We start from the raw sequence: 22714 nt of genomic DNA on the forward strand, positions 1-22714 counted from the left end.
CCCTCCCAAACCCCGTTGATTCTACCTTCAACAGGCATCCGGAATCGCATTCCTTCTTAAACCCTACACTCGCCTACCAATCAGCCTCTCCTCTCGCCCGCACGATCACAGCTGCCTCCGCGCTGATCTCCCTGCTTCCAAGTGTGTTCCCGAAAGTCTATTCTCAACATGGTGGCCAACAAGTCGGCCTTTAAAAGTATAAGTTCGATCACGGCACAACCAAAATCCTTTCAATGGCTACAGCGTCCTACGTGATCCGGCTTCCGTAACCTCTTCTGATCTCACTGGACACCCTCCCCTCCTCTCTTCACCCACACTGACCCCTTGCTATTCCTCAAAGGTGACAAACACACAATGCCTCAGGGCCTTTGCACTTGCTGTTTTCGCTGCCCGAACAGTCTCCCTCCAGCTTAGTGATTCTCCAAGTGTGGTTCCTGAGCCAGCAACAGCAGCGTCGCCTCGGAATTTTTTAAAAATGCAAACATTTCTAAAAGCCCAGACCTGCTGCATCAAAAACCCTGGGGGGAATAGGGGCATCAGTCTGTATTTTAACAATACACTGTAATGTGGGTGCACAACAAAGTATTAAACCACTGTTTCACATAGCTCCTTGGTTCCTTCAAATGTCCTCTTTTATTAAAAAAAAAAAAAAGGCCACCCTGACTCCTCTTTCTAGAATAGCACTCCCCCAATATAATGCCCAGTTCCCTTAGCTTCACAGCATTTGGACCACAGGGCTGATGCTATATTGGCTTGTTTATTTCTTTCTTGTCTGTCTCCTTGCTCTATATGTATGTAGGTTTCCCAAGCATCCCCAACGCCTGGCACAGAGTAGGCACTCAGTAAATGTCTGTTGCGTGAACGAACCCCTTCGGTGCTTAGAAGAACACTTTGTGCCCAGAGAGAGGCAGGGACTTGCCCAAGGTCACGTAGGGAGCCAGGCCTCCTGACTGTCGGCCGCAGGACCTGCTTCACCGCATCAGGCTCGGCCTGCCTGGCTGCCCCTCCTCAGAAGCGTGGCTCATCGGAGGCCCCCGGCACACTTCCCTTCCTTTTTAAGCTGTGAGCGGTTTAATTTGCGAGCGCCGCCGCCTTTCATGTCCCAAGCTGCGTCCCTGCTCCCTCTGATCTCCGAAGCTGCCCAGATCCTGGTGCCGCCTGTCGGGCCCGCCCTCCTCAGCCCAGATCAGGAGGCTCAGTAATTGTGACTGATTTTCAAAGCTGCCTGCAGTCTCCGCAAGCACCCCGGTGTCAGATTTGCTTTCCCTTCAAAAAGTTGCTCAAATGAAATAAACTAATTTAATTTCTGCTTCCTCCCTCCCCCTCCTGGGTTCCTTGGCTTGTCCGAGTTGAGTCCCAATGCCTGACTCTTCCCTGAGCTGAATGTCAGAGTCAGTAGGCTGGGAGAGGGAGGTGAGGCAGCACAGGGGCGCCTGAGGCTGATACTCACGAACCCACCCGGCGGTGGCGGGTGTGCGTGGGGGTGGGGGGAGGTTCTGCCTCCAACAATCTGGGTGACCTTGGATGTGCCCTTGCCCTTCTCTCGGCCTTGGTTCCCCCAAGTCTGACAGAGACACTGCCACTCCAACAGTCTGGGACCCAAGCCCTGACTTCCTCAGTCACCGACTTGCTGTGTGACGGTGGGCACATTTTCTCCTCTCTGAGCCTCAGCGTTCCCATCTGTCCAATGGGGATGCTACCATCGGCCCTGCCATCTCTCAGAGTTGAAGTGGGAGTGAAGTGGTGGAGACCAGGTGGATGCCTCCCTCTGAGTCCCCTGTCCCCACCCGTTCTCCGAACTGTAGAAGAGGGAGCTTTCTAAACGCCCATCGCTCCCTTGCTTAAGTCTTTCCCAGGTTCGGCGCCTCCCTCAAGTCCTTCGGGTATGGTTCTTGCTTCCTTCTCCAGCCTCATCTCTTCCCACCTTTCTGGTCTTTTCTGGTCTTTCTGGTCCGTTTGGGATGAAGCGAGACAGGGCCAGAGTCTGAGTGGGTGAGTAGGGGCTGCAGGACCAAGGAAGTCCAAGACTTGCCGTGTGACCGTGGACACATCACTGCCCCTCTGAGCCTCAGTTTCCCCCATTTTCAAAATTGATTTCTAGGTAATCACTGGGCTCTGAAAGTCCACGGGTCTTTGCTCCTGACAACTTTCGATTTATCTCTCCACCGAGCCCATATATTGAAGTGCCTTTCGCAAGGTACTCCGCTTGGCTGTCTCATCAGTACTTCCAACTCAGCACGATGGAAACCAACTCCTGATGTCCCTCCGTCCTCCAGACCTATTCCTCCAGCTGCTCCTCCCGTCTCAGTAAATGGAAATCCCATCAGTTTAATTGCCCAGGTCAGAATCTCGGGAATCATCCCCGAATTGTCTCTCTCTCGCACCCCGCATCCCATCCATTAGCAAATGCGTTCAGCTCTACTTTCAAAATACACCTCACAGTCGACCTCTTCTCTATACCCTTACTGGTCCCACCTCGTTCCAAGCCACCATCATTTCCTGCCCAGGTAATTGCAATATCCTTCTCAATGGGCACTCTGCTTCTGTCCCTGCCCCACGGCCAGCCCCACCACCATCTATTTTTCACAGAACAGCACGGGATCCTGTTAAAACTAAGTCAGATTGTATCCGTCCTCTGAACAAGCCTCTCCACTCACTTCCCGGCTTGCTCAGCATAAAAGGCAAAGCCCCGACTATGGTCCACAGGGCTGCACGACCCGATCGCCTCTCCACTTCTCCTCCGGGCCTTTGCAGCTACGGTTCCCTCTGCCTGGAATCCTCTTCCCCCAGGGCCCATCCTTCACAACCTTCAGGCCTCCATTCAATGTCATCTCCTCAGATAAGCCTTCCCAGACCAATGACGTGTGTGTTCACTTGCTTCCCGCCTGTCTTCCTCAGCCAGAAACTATCCTCCGTGATGGGGAGACTTGTCTGCCTTTTCAATGCCATGTTCTCAGTGCCTGGCACATAGTAGGTCCTTGTACATGCTTGTTAAGTGAATGAATGAATGCACTCAAACAGACACATAGCACGTCCTGTGCACGCACAGGCCTTAAAGTGCCGTTTGACCAGCCACATCTGGTCACTGCACACTCACGTGTGAATGCACATGCACACCAGGCATACGTGCGGACCTGCGCGCGTGTGTGTGTGTGTTTACAGCAGCCTGCACCCACATTCATGGCCTCCTGTAGCTACACTCTGGTGGAGCCCGGCCCGCGGAGGGTAACGTCTGTCTGCGGCTCTTGCCCGTGTCTCTGTAGGGGTGGCTGTGTCTGTGCGTCAGCTCCATGTGTGTGGGGGGCCGTTTCCTGAGTGGGGTCGTATGTGGCTGCGCTGGGGGTGAGGTCATGTCTGGTTGTGTGGCTGGGCCTCGTTTCAGCTGTGTTCGGCTCTGGCCGTTTCCAGGTACAGGTGCGCCTGCGGGCAGGTGCACCCGCGCCTGTGTAGGGGCTGTGGCCAAGGGCCGTGCGAGGTCTGCGTGGGGCTGAGCTCCGGGGAAGGGCCGCGTGCAGGTCAGCCGAACTTGTAAGTGGGGCTGGGTCCGTGTGCGTGACTGCACGTGGGGCGTGTCCGTGTCCCAGGGTGTCGCTGCGTCCACACGTAGGGCCGTGTCCGTGTGGGGTCTGTGTCCGTGAATGTGCCCGAGGTCATGTGTGTGCCTTTGTCCAGGGGCGCAGCTGTGACCGGGTCATAACTATGCCTGAGCCCCTGCGGGCACCTGGGCTCATGCCCGTAGCCCCTGCCTGCCTGGAGCAGCGGTCCCTGTCTCTCCTGCCCCTCTAGGGTGTCAGCCGGTCCCCAAGGCAGGCTCCCACTCAGAGCCCCGTAGCTCCCCTTCCCCCACGCCCTGGCTCAGCCCCGCGCCTCTGGAGCCCGCCGCCCACCTGTGGGTGAGAGCTCAGCCACGCTGCCAATGTAGGGGCCGTGCAGGAAGCGGGGCTCGCTGTCGTTGATGTCCTGGACCTTGATGATGAACTCCGACTCAGGCTCCAGCAGGCGGTCGGTGGCGCGATCCCGGGCCTGAGCCCGCAGCGTGTAGAACGTTTTCTGCTCCCGGTCCAGGCGCTCCATGGCATGGATGTCTCCCGTCAGCTCATCAATCAGGAAGATGGTCCCAGCGCCCTCGCCTGAGATGGTATACTTGATGGCCCCGTCACCCTCGTCCGAGTCCGAGTGGATCTGGGGAGGCAGCGGGGGCGGGGGGGGGGGGCAGGTCAGTGGGTCTGGGGGGGGGCCTTGGTGCTTGCATTTCGAACAAGCTTCCAAATGGCTGTCTCTGACCTCATCCTGAGTTCTAGGTCTAACCCCCGCCAGACTCTGAGCCTGGCATGTGGTGGGGACAGGGAGCAGAGAAAGGGAGGGGGGAGGAAAGGGAATGCACACTGAAGGGGCACCTCCTCCGTGCCAGGAGCTGTGCTAAGCAATTCACGTACTTCTTTAAAAAAAAAAACAAAAAACAACCTGCTAGAGGAGGTTTTCTATCCTTATTTTACAGCTGGTTTTCTTTTTCCTTTTCCTCCTCAGGACTAGAGTCGTGGGATGGTCTGCTCAAGGTCAGACAGCTAGAGGAACGGATCTGGCCTCCGGCTTGGGCTTTCTCACTCCGTTGTCAAGCCTTCTGGGAGCAGCCCTCGGGGAGGAGGAGGCAGTGCGACGTGGCCCTGGCTAGAGCATCATCCCCCTGGGTGTCCCCGCACAAGTCACTGCACCTCTCTGGGCCTCCCCAGTCACCTCCTCTGTAACACGTGGATCATACGGGCACCTCCCTCCTCGAGGTGCTGGGGGGCTCAGTTTAAAGTCCACAGAAGATATTAGCACTTGCCTGGCACCACGGGGCACGTGATATTTACCAGCCAACATGGCGGGGGCACTGCCATGGCATCGCAGCAGGGCCCTTGCTGGGCCAGGCAGGACCCTGTGGCTACGGGATGAGGGAGAGGTCCAAGATGCTGAGGCAACTGGGGCCAAGGGAGAGGAGAGAGATTATTTACCTTTCCACTATCTTAACGACCGGCTCAACTGTACTGGTGTGTACCAGCTGAAAATCAGCCCTACCAGAGACATAATAAGTGTCCAATAAATGGTAGCTATCGTTATTATTATATTATTTACTAAATGTTAGCTATATATAACTGGGATTTAATCCAGGCACCGTGAGGCTCCAAAGCCCAGGCTGTTTTCACTGAACTCAGATTTCTTGGGCAAGGGACCAGGAGGAAGGCTATTCTCCAAAACGGAAATACCTAGGTCCCGATCCTCCAATGCCCAAATTTCTGAGGCAGCTCTAGGCACAGGGAAAATCATCCAATGAAGCTGGTGACCTTGGGGGGGGGTCCTTGCCCCGCTCTGAGCTTCTACAGAGATTGAATGCGAATGACAGAATCCTTAAGGCCCCTTTCGGGCCAGGATGCCATGTACCCCAGCCCACTCAGCAGGATAACAGGTGCCAATGAAGTCGTCACGGAGAAGAACGAAAGCCCACCCCTTGCCACGCGGGAGGAACCCGGGTATAAATTCTGCTAGTGGAACTCTGTGTCTGAAAGGTGGATTATAGAAGTGCCATTTGGAAGATTGAATGGCCCATAAACATTTTCATATTTCATTAGCCGATTAATGGGCATCTCTCTCTTTTTGGCGAGTCTGCTGATTCTCAGCAGAAATTGCGGGGAGTAAATGGAGGCGTCTGGTGGAACCTTTCCGGGTCCCCGTCCTGTTATAGATTGCCCCAATTAATGCCCGTTCTGGGCTCCACCGAGAAGCCTTCTTCCTGTCCAGTTACTGTTAATAGATTTCTCATAAGTGGCTGGATTGTAAAAACCTCATAACTCAGTTTAATGCCCCCAATAAAATTATCTCAGGACGTCAGCCCTGAATCATCGGCAGTGCCGGGGATGAGGAGACCCGTCTCTCCTGTTTGCTGTTTATGTCTTCCCTCCACCTTTGCCCAGGGGAGATGGGGAGAGGAGAGGGTCAACTTGTTCCGTCTGCGAGTGCCTCCACGCACTTTCCAATCGGACGTGTCGTCTGCTTGTTGTGTCAGTGAACGTTTCTGAGCCGTGTGGTGGAACAGACAGCCTGGGGGGTGATTCTTAACAGCTATCATCTAAGTAGTTTGCAGCTCTGCCCTAGGAAATATATTATTCTCCCCATTTCTCAGATGAGAACACTAAAGCACAGAGAGGGGAAGTCATTCACTGTGTCACACAGCTAAGTTCGGGAAGCCGATCTCCTGATCCCATCGCTCACCCACGCTGGGATCATGGGCTTGTTCATGTTTCCTCTCTGAGTCCGTTCGCCCACCTGAGAAACTAGATCAAACCCTTCTGGCACAGGTGCAGTGAGGATTAAAGGAGAGCACTTCATAATGACCCGAACCCTCTGTAGATCATCGCCGCCTTCCCTTTCTGTCCCCTGGCTCTCTATCCTGTCCCTGCAGACCTTACTTGCTTACATGTGAACTCAGACTCTGGGCAGGGATCACTCACGAGTGACGGGTGGGAAGGAGGGAGTGGAACCCAGCGGTGATGTCACCGATGTCCTTCTGTGAAGAATGACCTGGGGCTTACGTGGTGGCCCAGTGGCTACCCTCCGGGGACTGCAGAGTCAGACCGAGCTGAGTGACGTGGGCCAGAACCAAGAGCTCAGAGCTGCGGGTTTGGGCCTGGCTGGGGCTGCCTGCCCAGCCTGCCTGGGTCCCAGCTCCGGAGTCAGAAAGTGCACCTGGGTCTCTATCCCAGACGGACACTTCTCAAGACTCTCGGTTGTGAGTGGAGGCTGGAGGACAGTGCTCTTATGTACAGAGTGCCTACTATGTGCCAGATGTGTTGTGGGGCCTCTGTAGAAATCTAATTCCACGATGGAATCAGATGCACATCAATGTATCCCCCTTTCCCAGGTGAGGAGACTGAGCTGGGCTTACATCTGTTTGACTCCAAAGTGCAGTTTGTCCGTCTGTGGCCCCTGCGAATCTGTCAGCCTGGCTGGAGGAGGGGGCCTGGACACACACCCCTTTTGCCTCGTCCCGGCCCCAGTCACAGGCGGCCTCTCTTTCATCATTTGGGAGAGGACTGCACATCACAGATCAGGAGAGGTGACGGGCTTTGGCTTCAGGACCGGCCACCGGAGTAGTCTCTCCACTGCCCTGCTGCGTGGCCCTGAGCCAGAAGCTGCCCTTCTCCTAGCCTCAGTTTTCTCATCCGTAAAGGACACGCTGTTGCTCCCCTGCGCTCCAAAGATCCATGAGACAATGTGTGGAAGCTTCTGGCACATGGTAGGTGTTCGATGCAAATTAGTCTCCTTTTCCCACCCCGGTCTCAGGAGGGAGTAAGGGTCACCCTTCGTCCCCGTCTCCTGACACAAGACCACAGGCTGAAATCGTGACCTGACGGAGAGACAGGGGCATCATCTAGTACCTTCTAGTACCGTCGTCTGCCTTTAATGTTCGTTTTTGAGAGAGAGAGAGAGAGAGAGAGAGAGAGCATGAGTGGGGGAGGGGCAGAGAGAGGGGACAGAGGATCCGAAGCGGGCTCTGTGCTGACGGCAGCGAGCCCAACGCGGCGCTTGAACTCTCGAGCCGCGAGATCATGACCTGAGCCGAAGTCAGATGCTCAACCGACAGAGCCACCCAGGCGCCCCTACCTTCTTGTCTTTTAAACCTAGCTTGTTTTCTCCTTCAGGCAACCCTCTGAGGTGCCCCCCACCCCCACTTCATCCTGCGCACGCTCCCCCCACTGCTCCACACTTCCCCAAACACCTCAGTGTCGCACATCTGTCTCCCCAGCTGTCCTGAGCTTCAGGGGTGTGGACTAACTTTGATTCATGCCCGCTGAACTCCCCGTGCCTGGGCCTGCAGAGAAAGTACGGGGGAAGTGAGAGAATGGAGTGTGCGCGTGTGCATGTGTGTAAGAGTATATGCACGTGTGAGTGTGAGACGTGAGCGCCTTGAGGACCAAGCATGTGGCTGTTCGTTCCCATCTACCCAGGACCCAGCACACAGCCTGGCCCCAAAACGTATTGAATAAATGAACACGAAACATACAGCTGCCAGTAAGACTTCCCAGCTGCCTTCTGGGATTTCTGGAGGATCCGATCACTGTTAAACCCCAGGTGGAGAAGAGCCACCAGACACACGTCTAGACCCTTTACCGTAACCTCACTGATGTCTCATTATGATCTCGTGAATCAGAGGTTTTTCTCTCCCTGCTGCACAGATTGGCAAGCCGAGGCTCAGAGAGGGCCTATATTCCACCTAAAGTCACACAGCTAACAAGAGGCAACCCTGAGGCCTCACTCTGCATCCTGGGTTCTTTCCTCCACGGCCTCCTCCTCCTCGAGTGTGGACTGGCCCAGAGGAAATTCCCCCTCCTGAAGCCCCAGCCCTTGATCATAAACAATGTGGAAAACACAAGAGTGATGGCTTCTCATCCCGGGGGGAACTGAAAAATGGGATTTATGAGGCCATTAATTACTTCCTCCTAATTAAATCAAAATTAAATGCGAGCAGAGGTACGTTTTCCTTATTAAAGACAATTAAACGGACAGCGCAGCTACGCAAATAAAACGAATCCAGGATTTAAACGGAAAGCAAATCAAATAAAAAGCCTCCCCCCCCCAGAATGAGGGGGTCTGTTCACGCCTGTGCTTCTCGTAAACCAGGAGTTCATCAATTTTCTTTAAATATTAGCAACTTAATTAAATCTGCTCTCCTCCCCACTTTAATCCTGCTGTATATCTAAAATAGATCTCACCGCCCACAGGAGTTGGTCATAAGTGCTGACCCCATAATTCTATCTTTTTAAAAAAAAAAATTAAAAAATCCTACAAAATCCACATCCAGCTGACAGAAGCCCCGGGGGAAATTACAGTTCGGAAAAGGGATTAGTCAAAGTACCCAGATTGTATGGAAATCTGGGAGGTTGATTTGAGGGTGGGTGCTGCGGGAAGGTTCCTGGAAGAGGTGGGCCGGGCTGCTGAGGGGGCAGGACCACGGAGGGAGCCGCCGGTGCGGGGCCTGGGTGGCGACCACTACCCGCTACGGGGCCCCAGCGGTTCCTGCGGGTGCCGGGTGGCGACAGGAGTCTGGCGGTGAGTGATGAAGAAGGCGCTTGTAAAATAGGTTACCGTTGGGCGCCCGGGGTTCACTCGGCGGATGGTGCTGTTGCTAAGCTACCTTTGGAATTCGACAAGGACGGATGCTCCCAGCGGCTCCCTGGGGCGGGGGACCGGGAAGCAGTGAATTCACGGAAACGAGAAGTCCTTGCTTCCCAAAGAGCCAGAGAGTGTGGTATGAGTGTGTGTGTGTGTGTGTGTGTGTGTGTGTGTGTGTATGCGTGTGTGCACATATGACCGCCCACACGAAGGTGGGGCTCGGCTGGGAAGGAGACAGGTGGTTTTTAAAAGTCCAAGCTCATGTTCTTCATATTCCTATTGAATACGGAATATTCAGAGACCACCTGCCCCCTGCCCACCCCCCTCACCCCCCGCACCGCTTCGTGGTGAGAAAGCAGGACATCGGGTTGCCAAGAAGGCTTTCGGGGTTTGGGGCAGGGGTTTGTAGTGTTCTGTGTAGCTGGGAGGCTCGAGGTGGTGGGAATACCAGGCGAGACCTCTAACAATAAAAGCTAACACGGAGCACATGCCAGGTGCAGGTACAAGCTATGCTAGGTCCTTGACATATGCTAACTCGGGGAACCCTCACCGCAACCCTTTGAGGAGGGGATAGTAACAGCCCGTCTCAGCAGATAAGGAACCCAGGGTTCAGAGAGGTTAAATAACGTGCCCAAGATCAGAGAGACAGTAAGGGGCAGAGCTGAGATCCGAGCCCGGCTGCCTGGCTCCAGGCGGCCCCCTTGAGCCACACGCTGTATGCTGCTTTTCCGAAGAAAGCGTGCTCTGGGCAAATGTTTGCAAAGGGGTGGAAACTTGTCTCTCCTCCCTGCACAGAGGTGGGCTCTGGGAATAAGAGAGGGGGGCTCGGGGTGAAGATGCCGGAGGGGAGGATAACACCGTCGTGACAGCAGTGGGGATGTTGGGAGAGGCTGCCTCAAGGAGAAGAAGGACACCGGGGCGGGGCACGGTGCTTGGCTCACAGCCAAGGGCAGTTACACTGCACTGGGCCCGCAGCTGGTGTCGGGATATCGGGTCTCTTGGGTTGGTTTGGTCACCAGGTTGCTAGGTGACCTTGGTATGATGTTCTCTGCCTCAGGCCTCAGTTTCCCAGCCTTATAATGAAGGGACTTAGTAAGGCGACAGACGGTGTTTCCTGGAGACAGAGGTAGGGTTTCCACGCGTGCTAATGGCTCGCCTCGCCGGATGCAGTGCAAAGTGCTGAATCAGGGGCGGGTTTCCTTCATCCTTGCAGGACCTGGGTGGCCGGGGAGGCCTCAGGGCCCCAGTGGCCGGGCAGACAACAGAGCCCAGGTACCCGAGATCATCAAGCTGACGTTTAGGCGGATGTGTCCGAGCCCTTCTCCGTCTCTCTGGGGTTTTCCTGGACCCAAGTCCATCTCCCAGGCCTGGATGTCTGGGAGAGGTTTGGAGAATGTCTGGGAGAGTGTTTCAGAGGAGAAGGAGGAGGAGACAACAACGAACGTGTGGCAGGCTGAACACCGAATAGGCTGTTTTCTTCCTTAATCCTTCCAACAACTCTAGGACGTGGGCTCTTGTAGCGCCCTTTTACAGATGAAGACACAGGTTCAGAGGGGTGAGGTAACTCGGTCAAAGTAATATGGTTCACGGGTTGGCAAAACCAGGCCCGAAACTCAGGTGCGTCTGGCCCCCGAGCCTGCCTTCTTAGCTTTCCTCACCATCAGCTACGGCCCAGACGGTACTGGTTCCTTCTTCCCCACCCCCTGACTCCATTCTGCCAGCCCCGCCATCTCACTGCCCTGGCTGGGAGTCAGGAGTCCTCGGCTCTGCCACTCGTTGGCTGGGTGACCTTGAGCCCACGTCTGGAGGGAAAGTAGCCAAGGACCAGGGATTACTGTGTCTAGACCCAAAGAAAATCTAGGTTTCTTGCAAGACAAACCTAGAGATTTACATCAAGGCTTTCCTCCCCTCCCTGATCCCTGAGCCTCCGAAACGAGCACGTTGGTCAGTCTCCCAATTCTCAGACTCGTTAAGCACACAGGCAACTCCAGAGTTGGTCTCTTCCCCGTGTCGGCCGACCAAAACTTCCTGGAAGGCTGACCGGCCTCAGCAGAAACCAGAGAACTGTACCCTAGAAGCAGCTTCTGCCTCCATATCTCAACTGCTGACAAGCCTCTGAATAAGCCAGCCTCCTTCAGGCCTCCAAGTCTTTGCAGAGGCTATGCCCTCTTCTTCATCAGCCTGATGAACTCCTACTCATACACCAAAACCCAGCTCAGGTGTTTTTCTCCTCCACGAAGCCAGCCAACAGATACCATTTGTTGACCGTCTGCTCAGTGCAAGGTGCTACCCTGTAACGTGTTACCAGAGCATTTCTGCTACTCCGGGGAGCCTCCAAATGGCAGAGGCTGGATCTTACTAGCCTCTGCCTCTCCAGCATCACACCCATGCGGGGCTAGGGATTGGAAGGGCTGAACAAAAGTCCTTCCCAGCTTCATACACTCCGAAGGCACAGATCCTTAGCCACATTCACGAGCATTTACTCAGGGAGTTTGAGAAAGTCACTTTCATTCATTCTTCATTCATTCATTCATTCATTCAATGAACAGTTTGCGAGCAATGTCTGTGCTGGATTTAACAGTAAGCAAAACAAACAGGGTCTAATAGGAAAAACATACATGAACTGCATAATCAAACAAACACATGCCTAATTAAGTGCTATGAAGGAAAGCTATGGAGACCTTGGAGGGCACATGACAGGGAGGGATGGCCACATACAGGGGATCTGTCCACGCCTGGTGTGGTCAGGATGGCTTCTTTGGGGACGTGGCATTTGAGTGGAGACCTGAGTGTCAATACAGTGTAATCAGCAGAAAGAGCAGGACCGACCTGTTGCGGGGGAGGAAATCACCCAGGCAAAGCGGCGGGGGGCAGGACTGGGCGGGGCACTGTAAGGACCAGCGGGAGAGCCCTGGGGCTGAAACTCAGAGGAGTGTGGCAGATGGGGCTGCAGGGGGAGCCAGATCTCTGTGGGCAACGGGACGAAATTTGGACTTGACCCCAAGCGCGTGGGAAGCTATTGAAGAATTTTAAGCAGAGTGGAGAGAATACGTGTGTGACACGAGCAGATCTGCAAACTTGCTCCTGCATTCTAGATGCAAGACGGGGGGCCTGGGTTTAGCTACTAGCACTCTCCGAGACGCACCGGGGAGAGGGACCGGAGGAGGGCGTGGGGCAGGGGAGGGAAGCGGCGGGCAGGACCCCGTCGTCTGCCCCAGGCGGGGCGCGGCTGGGCGGAGGCACCAGGGACTGGGACGGGGGTTAGGGGAGCTGGGGTCCCTCGCGCCTCCCAGTGGGTGTCTCCGGGGTCCAGGGCGCGGGGCAGCGGGTGCGGGGGCCCACTTTACCTTGCCCACGTACAGGGGCTCGGTGCCCGTGTACTCCTCCACCACGAAGAACTGGTTCCACACCCAGCCGCGCTTGACGCGGCCCGCGCCGGGCGCGCCGTCTTGCCGAGCCCCGGGCGTCGCCGGCGCGGGTGTGCCCGCCGCCCACAGGCGTCCCGGCAGCGGCGGCGGCGGCGGCAGCAGCAGCAGCAGCAGCAGCGCGGGCGACAGCGCGGCTCCCGCCCGGAGCCCCCGACCGTCGGGCCGCGGCCTCATGCTTGGCGTGCGCCGGGCCGGGGCCCAGGAGCATGGACGGGAGGCACCAGGGCGTCGCCGCTCGGTGGCAGCACGGAGCGGCGCCGCGTCACATGGTGGCTTCAGCGCGGCCGCCGGGGCGCCGCCCCCGACGGGGCACCCGGACAGGCCCGCGGCCCTGCGCGCCGCCCAGCGGCGGGGGCGCCCGGCTGCAGGGGGAGGGGGCGCGGCCGCTCCCGGGGCATGGACTGGCCCCCGGGGTCCCCGCCCGCGCCCCCCTCGCGCCGCCGCGGCCGGATCACCAGGCGGCGCCCCCGCGGCTCGCGAGACAGCCGTGCGCCATGATTCCCCGCGCGGAGGGGTGCTGGTTGCGGCCGGGCGGGTCCCTGGAGGACTAGGGGCCGTCCCGACCGGACCGATCCTGCGAGAGAAACAAGAGAAACGTCAGAGGGGGCGCCTTGTGGTGGCAGGGCTGGTTGAGTCGACAGCTCGGCTCTTCTTTTAGGTACTAATTAGGCACCTGCTGTGACCCGTCGTGATCCCGGCCTTCTTGGGCCAGGGTCTGGTCTGGCCCCTTTCCCCACCCCCACCCCCAGCCCCCAGCCCTGGATCCTTCCTTTCAACTCCCATCACACGCCTGTCCTCTCTCAGCCTCCGCCCACTTTCTCACGCCCGGTCCGGCTCCTTCCCCGTGGTCCTCCCTCCAGGAGCCCCCATGCCCACCGGAGCAGGGCCCTTACCAGCTGTTCCCCCTGACGCTGGCTGACAATCTATCTAGCCCAGCCCAGCCCCTGGAAATCCCCCGCCCCAGAGAGGGAGCAGGTCCTTCTAGAAGGGGTCTTCAAGGGCTGCCAGGACCCAGGCCTCCTGGGTGCACAGAATCCAGCACCCAGCCTGCCACCCACACTCCTGCCTTCTCACAGCAGGTGAGGGGTCACTTCATCCAAACCAGGAGCCCAAGGAAGGCCCTCGGACCTCCTGCTCGTCCCTGCACAGCCCCTTTCAGAGATGGGGCACATGAGTCCCCAACGGCCTTGCTTGGAGGTGTCGAGTGACTTTGGGCAGGGCCACAAGCCCTCTGAGCTTACCACGGTGTCTCCACATTCCCCCACAAAAAATTCCTTTTGCAGGGTCTGAGACACACTTCTCCCCCCCACCCCCACCCTGGACCAGCACCGCGGTCCCCAGATCAATCCATCTCTCCCTCCCTCACCCCTCCATCAGATCCTGCTTTCAGCAAAAAAGGATCTGAGGGACTAACTCCTACTCAAGCCATAATGATGAATAATGGCTTAATGTGGGTGTTTACAGGGGACAGCAATGCTGCTTTAATGGAGGAATTTTAGGCACCGACAAGAGTGAGTGGAGGTGAGGGGCTCAATCTCCACCCCTCTCCCCAAGCCCAGTTCGGCTCAGTTCAACAACTCAATTCCACGGGGCATCGGCTTGGCCTGGTTTGGGCTGGACAAAAATAAGTTCACAGTTTAGAGGCGTGGGGATGAGACCTCCCAATAACAACCTAAATGCCAGGCAGAGTGTGAGCAGGGCTGTAAGAGGGGCTCCGGGAAGGGAGTGGCAACTGTGTCTGCAAGGGGAAGGTGGGTGGGAGGGAATTAGGGCTGTTTCTTGGAAAAGGGGGCATCTGAGCCGGTGGGAAGAAAGGGCAGAGGAGCAGAGGCAGGCAGTCTAGGAGGCGTCCGGCTGGTGGGGGGAGTTAGGTTGGAAGCATGAGGCGTGTGGCTGGGCAGAGGTCCACCTGCGGGTGACCCAGGTGGCTGGAATCTCGGGGTGGGGGGGAGAAGAAATGTAGACCACCCCCTATGACCCAGCACCAAAGAGGCCAGTTCTCATCCCTTTAACTGACTTGTGTGAGTCACAGCAGCTGTGAAGGTTAGTGTTTTATACCCGTTTTGCAGACGCTTGATTCCCCAGTGCTCTTGCCGGGCACGGGCACCAGAATATCCTTACGAAAGGGGTTCCGGGTAGGGAGTCTGTTGGAAAGGGGGACGCAGGAGGTTGATGCTGCATTTGAGAGCCTCACAGCCCCTGGGGAGGAGAGGAGGGAGGAGTCCCGGACATGCTGGTCCCTCTTTCCCTACAGGCCCCACCCTGAACTAACGGAGGTCAGGAGGGCCCGTGACCCTGCTGCGAGCACCCCCAGCACCCCGTCCCACCCCCTCCTCACCCGCTCTGTAGGGCCTGGGCGTGAAGGCGGAGCTGAGGCCTGAAGACACCCCCCTCCCCTTGGGGCCCTGCTCTGTGATCCCGGAGATGTGCTCCGGCCTCTGGGGAGCCGGCTCTGATTCCCCACGTTACAGCCTGGGCCGGTCGTAATGAGGTTGGAGTTATGGGTGAGGAGAGGAGGCATCGCTCCACAGCCTTCATTTCCTGGAGCTTATGACTTCCCTGCGGGCTCGGCAGGAACTGTTCCCCTGACTCCATCAGGCAGTTCCAGGACCCATCAGGGCCCTGCAGGGACGCAGAGGGGAGGGGCCGGCTGGAGGGCGGGTGGGGGGGGGCGCTGGGGCCACCCCTGGGGACAGCTGTGGAGGCGAGGCGCAGGAGGTGGGAACAATGGGAGATTCCCCCCCCACCCCGTGTTTGCAGGCACCCCATCGCCGCTCTCCCTCCTTCCTTTTCTTTCTTTACACCACCTTTTCAAAGATTCTATCATTCATTCCTTCATCAAACATTAGCATCTACTACAAGTAGGGAGACAGAAATGCATGCATTCACGCATTCATTCATTCATTCATTCAACATACTTTCAAAATCGTTTCTCTGTGAAGACCGCAAGATACAATCAGTTGCTCAGCTATATAACAGGAGAGAGATGCATTTCTTCTGGTTATTCATTTACTCTTTCAACAACTATTTACCACACCTCCCTGATGCCGGCCCCTGTGCTGGGCCCTGGAGACAAAGCAATAAACAAAATAGTCCTGGCCCTCCTGGAGCTGACCTTCTAGTAATAAAGGAAAGAAATCTACCATATAATTTCTGGGGGTGAGAAGCATTACGAAGGAATACAAAACAGGAAAAGGGGAGGAAGAGAATGATGGAAGGGCTGGAGTGGGTGTCTTACTCTCGATGTGATATCAGGGAGGGCCTCTCAGAGGAGGTGATATTTGGCTGATCTGGAGGGATGAGAAGAAGCCTGGCACAAAATGGTTCCACGCAGAGGGAACAGCACATGCAAAGGTCCAGAGGCTGGAATAAGCTGAGGAACAGGAAGGAGGCCACTGTGGCTGGTGCAGAGCAAGAGGGTGGCTGCAGATGACTTGGCCATTTTATTCTGTGTGTGCAGAGAAGGGCTTGGGGAGTTTTATACAATAAAAACCACAGGAGACCGAAACGGTCTATGGCCATGAGGGGATTTCGTGATGGAAGGCCCTCAGCACAGAAGGGCCAAGCACAACACAGTGGGCTGTGGGGTAGAGGAGGTGTCACCTGAAGTTCAAGTGCAAGAAGGATTTGGACACATGGAATTCGGGCTCTTGAGGAAGAAGGAGCGCTCTGTGGAAGGTCTGGGGGGGGGGTGGGGCAAAGGCCAGAGGTCAAATTTCACTTTAGAGAAAGCAGAATTCAAGAGTGGCGGAGTGCGGTCTCGAACCCAGGCTTGGATTCCCCTTGGCGTGGGGCACCTTTGAAGGACTAGGAAAAGTCACCCCTCTCAGTGATAACAGCCCCGTGCCGGGCGGTGGGGGGACATGCTGGGCGGGACAAGGGTGGCTGCATCTCGACCCCAACCTGCCGCCCTGGCTGGGCCCCCTTGGGCAGGGCACACCCAGCACTATGGTTTGAGGCCCCCCACCTGTGTCTCCTCCCCGGGCCTTCATCCCGCCCACCTGGGCCTCTCTCAGGCGCTGGCCTGGCCAGGGTCCCCAGCCATCTGCCAGACTCCTGCAGCCACTTCGGCCTCTTCTCTCCCTCCCTTCCTCCCTTTCCTGCTCCAGCTACGTTTCCTGAGTGGGTGTAACCACAGGACCCTGTCCTGGCATTCAGTCCTTCACTGGGGGCCACTGTGGAGCCTCGGGCCTGCATTCCCATCTGCCAGGGTTTCCCAGGAGATCTTAGGCATGCTGGTGGCTTTCTCCAGGCTGCAGGTCTCAACCTGCCGCACGGTTGTTTAATCCCAAGTGGGGTTAAAAGCCAAGCCCCAGGCTGGCTCAGTAAACGTCGGCTGTGCCCTCTCCACTCTTCAGCCTCTGCTCCTATAACCCATGTGCTCTGGGGCCCGTGTGCGCGTGTGTGGTTCCTGTGTGTGTGGGCCTGTTCCTGCAATCACGGACGTCAGCGTGTGTGCGTGTATGTGGTGCACATTCACTCATTCCAGAAATATTCGTGAATTTCCACTCTGTGCTGCTCTAGGCACAACAAGAAACGGGTAGAGTCCTCACCCTTGCAAGTCTAATGGGGGACAGACGGTAAACAAATAAATAAAGAAACCAATAAATAACATGATAGGTCATGGTAAATGCTATCGAGGGAAACAAAGCAGGGTAGGTGCCAGAGTGGGGGGATTTGCTCTTTCTGTCTCTCAATCGTCTGTATAAATGAGAATTCATACAAGGTGGCCATGGAAGGCCTCACTGCTAAGGTGACATTTGAACAGACCTCCAAAGGGAGGGAGGGAGGGAGCTGTGCACATAGCTGGGAGAAAAGCATTGCAGGTGGCAGGAACGGCAAGTGCAAAGGCCCTGAGGTCAGTGTGTGTTTGGTGTGCGGGAGGAACAGCAAGGAACCCCTTGTTGCTGAAGTGGAGTGACGGGGTGTGAGCAGCAGATGAGGTCAGAGAAAATACGGAGGTGGGCATCAGAGCCTGCCGCGTCTTCTTTGGGTTTTTACTGTCCGATGGGACCCCTACCCTGGGAGGGCTTGAACAGAATGATGTGATCTAATTTATGTTTTAAAAGATCATACTGGCGGGGCGCCTGGGTGGCTCTGTCGGTCGAGCGTCCGACTCCCGCTCGGATCTCGCGGTTCGTGGGTTCAGGCCCCACATCGGGCTCCCTGCCGTCAGCACAGAGCCTGCTTTGGATCCTCTGTCCCCCTCTCTCTCTGCCCCTCCCCCGCTTGCATGCGCACGCATGCTGTCTGTCTCTCTCTCAAAAATAAATACAGACATTAAAACAAATGTAAAAGATCATGCTGGCTAGCTATCGTGTGCAAAATAGAAGGAAGCCGGGGCTGGAAGGGGCTGGGGGTGCCGTTTCAACAATGCAGAGGGGAAGTGAGGGTGGCGGGACCAAGGCGGGGACAGGGGGCGCTGCCTGTGTGGCAGGCTATGCTGTGAGTCGGAAATGGGGCGCCAGGGGAAGAGGAACCAAGCACGACCACCCTGCAGCCCCAGTGGTGGGAGTGGGGGGGGGGTTCCGGCTCCCCGAGCTAAGGACAGCTGTGGGCAGAGCAGAGGTGGGGGGGGATCAGGAACTCCGTCTTGACGGGTTACATTCAAATGCCTCTTAGGCGTCCAGCAGTGACATCAAACAGCCCAGGGCACCTTCTGCCAGGACCTCAGGAGCGGGGTCCTGGCTGCAGGCGTGCATTTGGGAACTTGGACGGTATTTAGAGCCGGGACTGGGTGAGCCCACGAAGGACTGAGCGCAGGTGGAGAAGAGGTCCAGCACCTCAACCACGGAGATCTGGGAGACGGAGAGGGCGGAACCAAGGAGACTGAACAGGAGGAGAGAGGAGGGCAGGGGAGGGGAGCCAAGGGGAGGGGGGGGGGTCCTGGAAGCCCACTGGGGACAGTGCTGTAAGGAGGAAGCGGTCATCAACTGTGCGGACTGCTCTCTCAGGCGAGCGACCGTCTGTCCAGCTTTGCCCGTGACAGTCCTGCTTTAGATCCGGTGTCCCGGCAAACCTGTTATAGTGTCCCGCCCCCTTTTACTTCCAGTTTAGATGATGAACTATATGGTCATCCTACCGCCAGGTCAAGTCCGCTGTGGACTTCATTGAGTTGACCGTCGGTCTTGGCCACACGGAGGTCAGCGGTGGCCTCGATGAAAGCGAGTTTGGTGGCGCGGTGGGTGTGCAGGCTTGAATGGAGTGGGTTCAAGAGAGACTGGGAGGCGGGGAGGCAGAGACATCGGTGGGGGTGGGTGACAGCCCCTCTAGGGATTTTTTAAGGTCACTTTCGCCTGCTCCCCCAGCTCCCACCCCTACCGCAGCAGTCTGCTGGGTTTTATGGTATGTAAAAGAGACAGATGGTGGGGGCGCCTGGGGGGCTCAGTCGGTTGAGCCTCCGACTTCGGCTCAGGTCAAGATCTCACGGTTCGTGGGTCCGAGCCCCTCATCGGGCTCTGTGCTGACAGCTCGGAGCCTGGAACCTGCTTCACATTCTGTGTCTCCCTCTCTCTCTGACCTTCCCCGCTCACGCTCTCTGTCTGTCTCAAAAATAAACATTAAAACAAAATGTTTTAAAGAGACAGATGGGAAATACAGCCTTGGCCAGCTGCTAATAGCCAGTCCCTTTCCCAGTCCTGTCTTGCTGCGATTCTGTCTCAATATTCACAGAATATTGAGCTTGGCCATATGCTCACCCCCTCCCCTATGAATAGTGATTCATCTAAAGGAGTGAGAACCTTTCTCCTCTCCCCACCAGTGATTGGTTTAGAAAGTATCATGTGACACAATTCTGGCCAATGAGATCTGAAGGGATAACTGCTAGAGAGCTTCTGGGAATTGTTTGCCGCTCTTTAAAAAGAGATGCCTTGAGGAGAAACTCTTCATTTTCTGCGTGTGTGAAGACGTGATGGCTGGAGCTACAGCAGCCATTTTGGGACAATGAGGGAAGCCCCCTCCACCTCCCACCCCACACCCCCCTCTGCAAGAGGCTAAAGGGGCTAAGTAAGAAAGAGGGTACAGTCTGTGGCTTTGATAATGTTGTTGAGCCACTGACTTTTCCCACTGTGGGCCTTGAGGATCCAGTGCCCTACTTCCGGCCCCTACTTCCTCCAGACTCTCATTCTCTCTCCTCCAAACTCCCTCAGACCTGTCTGCCCGAATCTTCTCTGGGGGTTCGGTGTCAGCTGTGATGGCAAGCTTCTGGAGGACAGAAGGCACGGCCATTCCTTCTTCTGTCCCTCCCTGCCCCTTCCCGCACACGCCTGCCAGAGCCAAGCACAGAGCTGGGTGCTGGGAAGGACTCCGGAGAATGTCGCCTCGGACAGATTGTGGGAGCTGCTTGGGCAACATTCTTTCCCTCTCACTGAGGGGCTGGCAGGCTTGCTGATTTGCTGTGGCCTTGTCTATGCTCCGGGCATCACTGCCACTGCCCACACTGTGTCCTTCCAGAGTCTAGGCTGGGTGGCCAGCGTGTCCTCTCTTGATTTCTCCGTGCCCTGGTATCATTGCTGCCAAGGCTGTCCGACTGCCAGCTCCGTGGCTCCAGGCCCTCCTTTGTCATCTGGCTGTCTCCCTGGGGACAGAGGAAGGGCTTCTCATCCTACCCATCCCACGTTTGTTTCCCAGCCTGTCTCTGTGCCAAGACCAGGAAGAGGGGCTGGGCACCGTGACCCCCCAGGCGGGACAAAGCAGGGGAGACGTCACGGTGCAGCCGGGACCTCCTGACCTCTGCCTCCTCCCCACGGTTCCTGATCATCTTCTTAGCCCCTCTCTCTGGGGCAGAATTTAGCGCTCAGGGGGCCTAAGAGGATGGGGTCCAAAGTCAGACCAGGGTTTGAGTCCTAGCTCCATTACTGTATGCTCACCTTGGCAGTTTGCCCCGTTTCTCTGAGCCTCGGTTTTCTCATCTGAAAAAGGGGCTAATAGTGCTCATCTCCTCCGGCCGGTGGGAAGACCAAACAGGACAACACCCATGAGGGCGTTTCCGGCCTTTGGCAGTCAATGTTGGCTGATGAGATAATAAGGACTATGGTCACCATTCCCGCTAACTCGACTACTCCTGGACCCCTAATTTGTACATAGTATCCTGACCAGGTGAAAGGGGCTCAGAGGTATTTTTCTGCTCATTCGTTTAGTCACTCATGCGTTTATTTAACAACCGCTCTGGGGCCCACGGGCACACCTCGCTGCAGGAAGAGGGAAGGCGTGTGCAGGGTAAGGGGGTTCCTCCTGCACGGGTGCAAGGCTGGTGCCCGAGACGAGGGCCACGCAGGGAGAGGCAGCTCATTCATTTGTTCGCGCATTCGTTTACTCCCCCCGCCCCGCCCCCCGGCTTGGCGTGGATGCGTCCTCTCTCCCTGCCCACCTGGCTCCCAGGTTTGCCAGCGGGAGCTGTGCCTGGCAGCCTGGCTCCTGTCTGCACTCTCTGTGCTTGGCTGCTGTCTTCTCCCTGGGGAGAAGGAAAATTATTTCTACCAGCTCAGTGCTCTCCCTTCCGGCCAGAAGGGATCCTAGCGTAAGGCAGGAGCTGTTGGAGGGGCCACCCCGTGTCTGCTCGCCGCTCTTGCTCCCCGCGGCTCCCGGGTGGAGGGCCCCGCGAAGTCGCCAACAGGAGAACAGACTAGTTATCGCCTCGCGTGCCTCGGGGCACCTGTGTGCCAGGGCCCATGTGTGCTCAGCACCCGGTCCCAGGGGCGACTCCCGGCATGTGTGGGCGCTCAGCAAGTGTGACGCGAGGGGCCGCATGGGTGTCTGCTCCTGTGGGCTGAGCCCACGGGCTATTTCTGGGGCCGTGGGTGTGATGCCAAGCTCAGCAGTGTCCTGCTGGGGTGGGGTGGGGGTTCACATCTCTGAGTGTGTTTGGGGGTCGAGTCAGGATGCGCCAGAGCTTCTGGGCTTGGTAGTCGGACCATTAGCTAGGGAGGCAAAGGTGGGGGGCCACGGGAGAGGGGACGAGCGGGGCGGGGGCCATACGCACCCCATTCACGCGGTCACCCCATCTGCAAAGGCTGCTCCAGGGGCCCCCAGTCTTGTCCCCCCCGCCACGCTGAGCGTAGATTTGCCCTCACGAAGCCCAGCTCGGTCTGAAAGTTTCTCCCGGGCCAAACCTTCCCTGGCTCTCTTTCACCTTCAAGGTAAAGTTAGTTAGTTACCATTCAGAGTAACAAAGGGACTTTCAAGCTCAGGGACTCTGCACACGATCCGTGGAGGTGAGCACTCCTATTTGAGCTCATTTTCCAGATGAGGAAACCGAGGCGTGATGAGGTCGTGTGGCACGATGTGGGGCTGGGGTTTGGACCCTAGGCTGTTAGGTTCAGAGCCTGTCTGTTGGCCACCACACACGCGGCGGGCTCAAGGCCCCGTGAGATCTGGATCTGCCCCCTCTGCATTATCGTCGCCGTATCTGACATGTGCAGGCGCGGAGGGCACCGCCCGCTCTTTCCTACTGTCGTGCCTCAGGGCCTTTGCTTCTGCTGTTCCCTCTGCCAGGACGCTCTCTCTCTCCCTTGTTGCCCCACGTCCAACCCTGACCGGGTTCCTCCCCTCCGCACAGTGTCTCTGTCTCTTCCCCCCAGCCCCCGTGAGCTCACTTATCTGAGCCATGGCTCAGAGCCAAATTCGCCCTTGACTGGCCTCAGCACCTGGCCTGCTGGCTGCAGGCGCCCCCGTTGCCGCTCTGCACCCTCCAATTCATACCTCTGTGCCCCGCTCAGAGTGGCCACTACTGAATGTGTGAGGGAGTGGGCGCAAAAGGGTGTGGATGGCTGGCTGGACAGAAGGGCAGGTGACGGGGGTGCCTGTTTACTGCCACGCCACCACACTGCCCTTCTGTGGCACACCTTCCTCTGCTTATTCCGTTTTCTGAGTCATCAGATATTTGTTGAGCACCTACTATATACCGGGCACTGTGTTGGAGGCTAAGGATGTAGCATTGGGTGAATCAGGGTCTCATGGTCATGCCCTTCCGGGGCGTGTGTGTGCGCGCACGTGTGTGTGTGTGTGTGTGTGTGTGTGTGTGTGTGTGTAAGGGGACATATTTATTAAGCCAATATTCTCAGGGAAGCGCACAATTCTCCACAACCAGAAAGTACAGCCCTCCCTCCCCCCACCGTATTTCACAGGGGATACGATCT

General features: G+C 56.9%; 1 protein-coding gene across 1 annotated transcript in view; it reads right to left on the reverse strand.

The window, feature by feature from the left end:
• CDH22 (cadherin 22) overlaps positions 1-12982 on the reverse strand; it is a 66880-nt gene extending 53898 nt beyond the window's left edge. Inside the window, exons 1-2 of the mRNA XM_086702364.1 lie at positions 12498-12982; positions 3888-4182 (exon numbers count right to left, since the gene is read on the reverse strand). Of these exons, the coding sequence (XP_086558490.1) occupies positions 3888-4182; positions 12498-12752 (550 nt within the window). The 5' untranslated portion in view covers positions 12753-12982. The remainder of the gene's footprint in view (positions 1-3887; positions 4183-12497) is intronic.
• Between the last annotated feature and the right edge of the window lie 9732 nt (positions 12983-22714).

This window comes from Puma concolor, chromosome A3 (genome assembly GCF_028749965.1).
Source record: "Puma concolor isolate L17-30 chromosome A3, mPumCon1.1.hap2, whole genome shotgun sequence".
NCBI classification, from domain to species: Eukaryota; Metazoa; Chordata; class Mammalia; order Carnivora; family Felidae; genus Puma; species Puma concolor.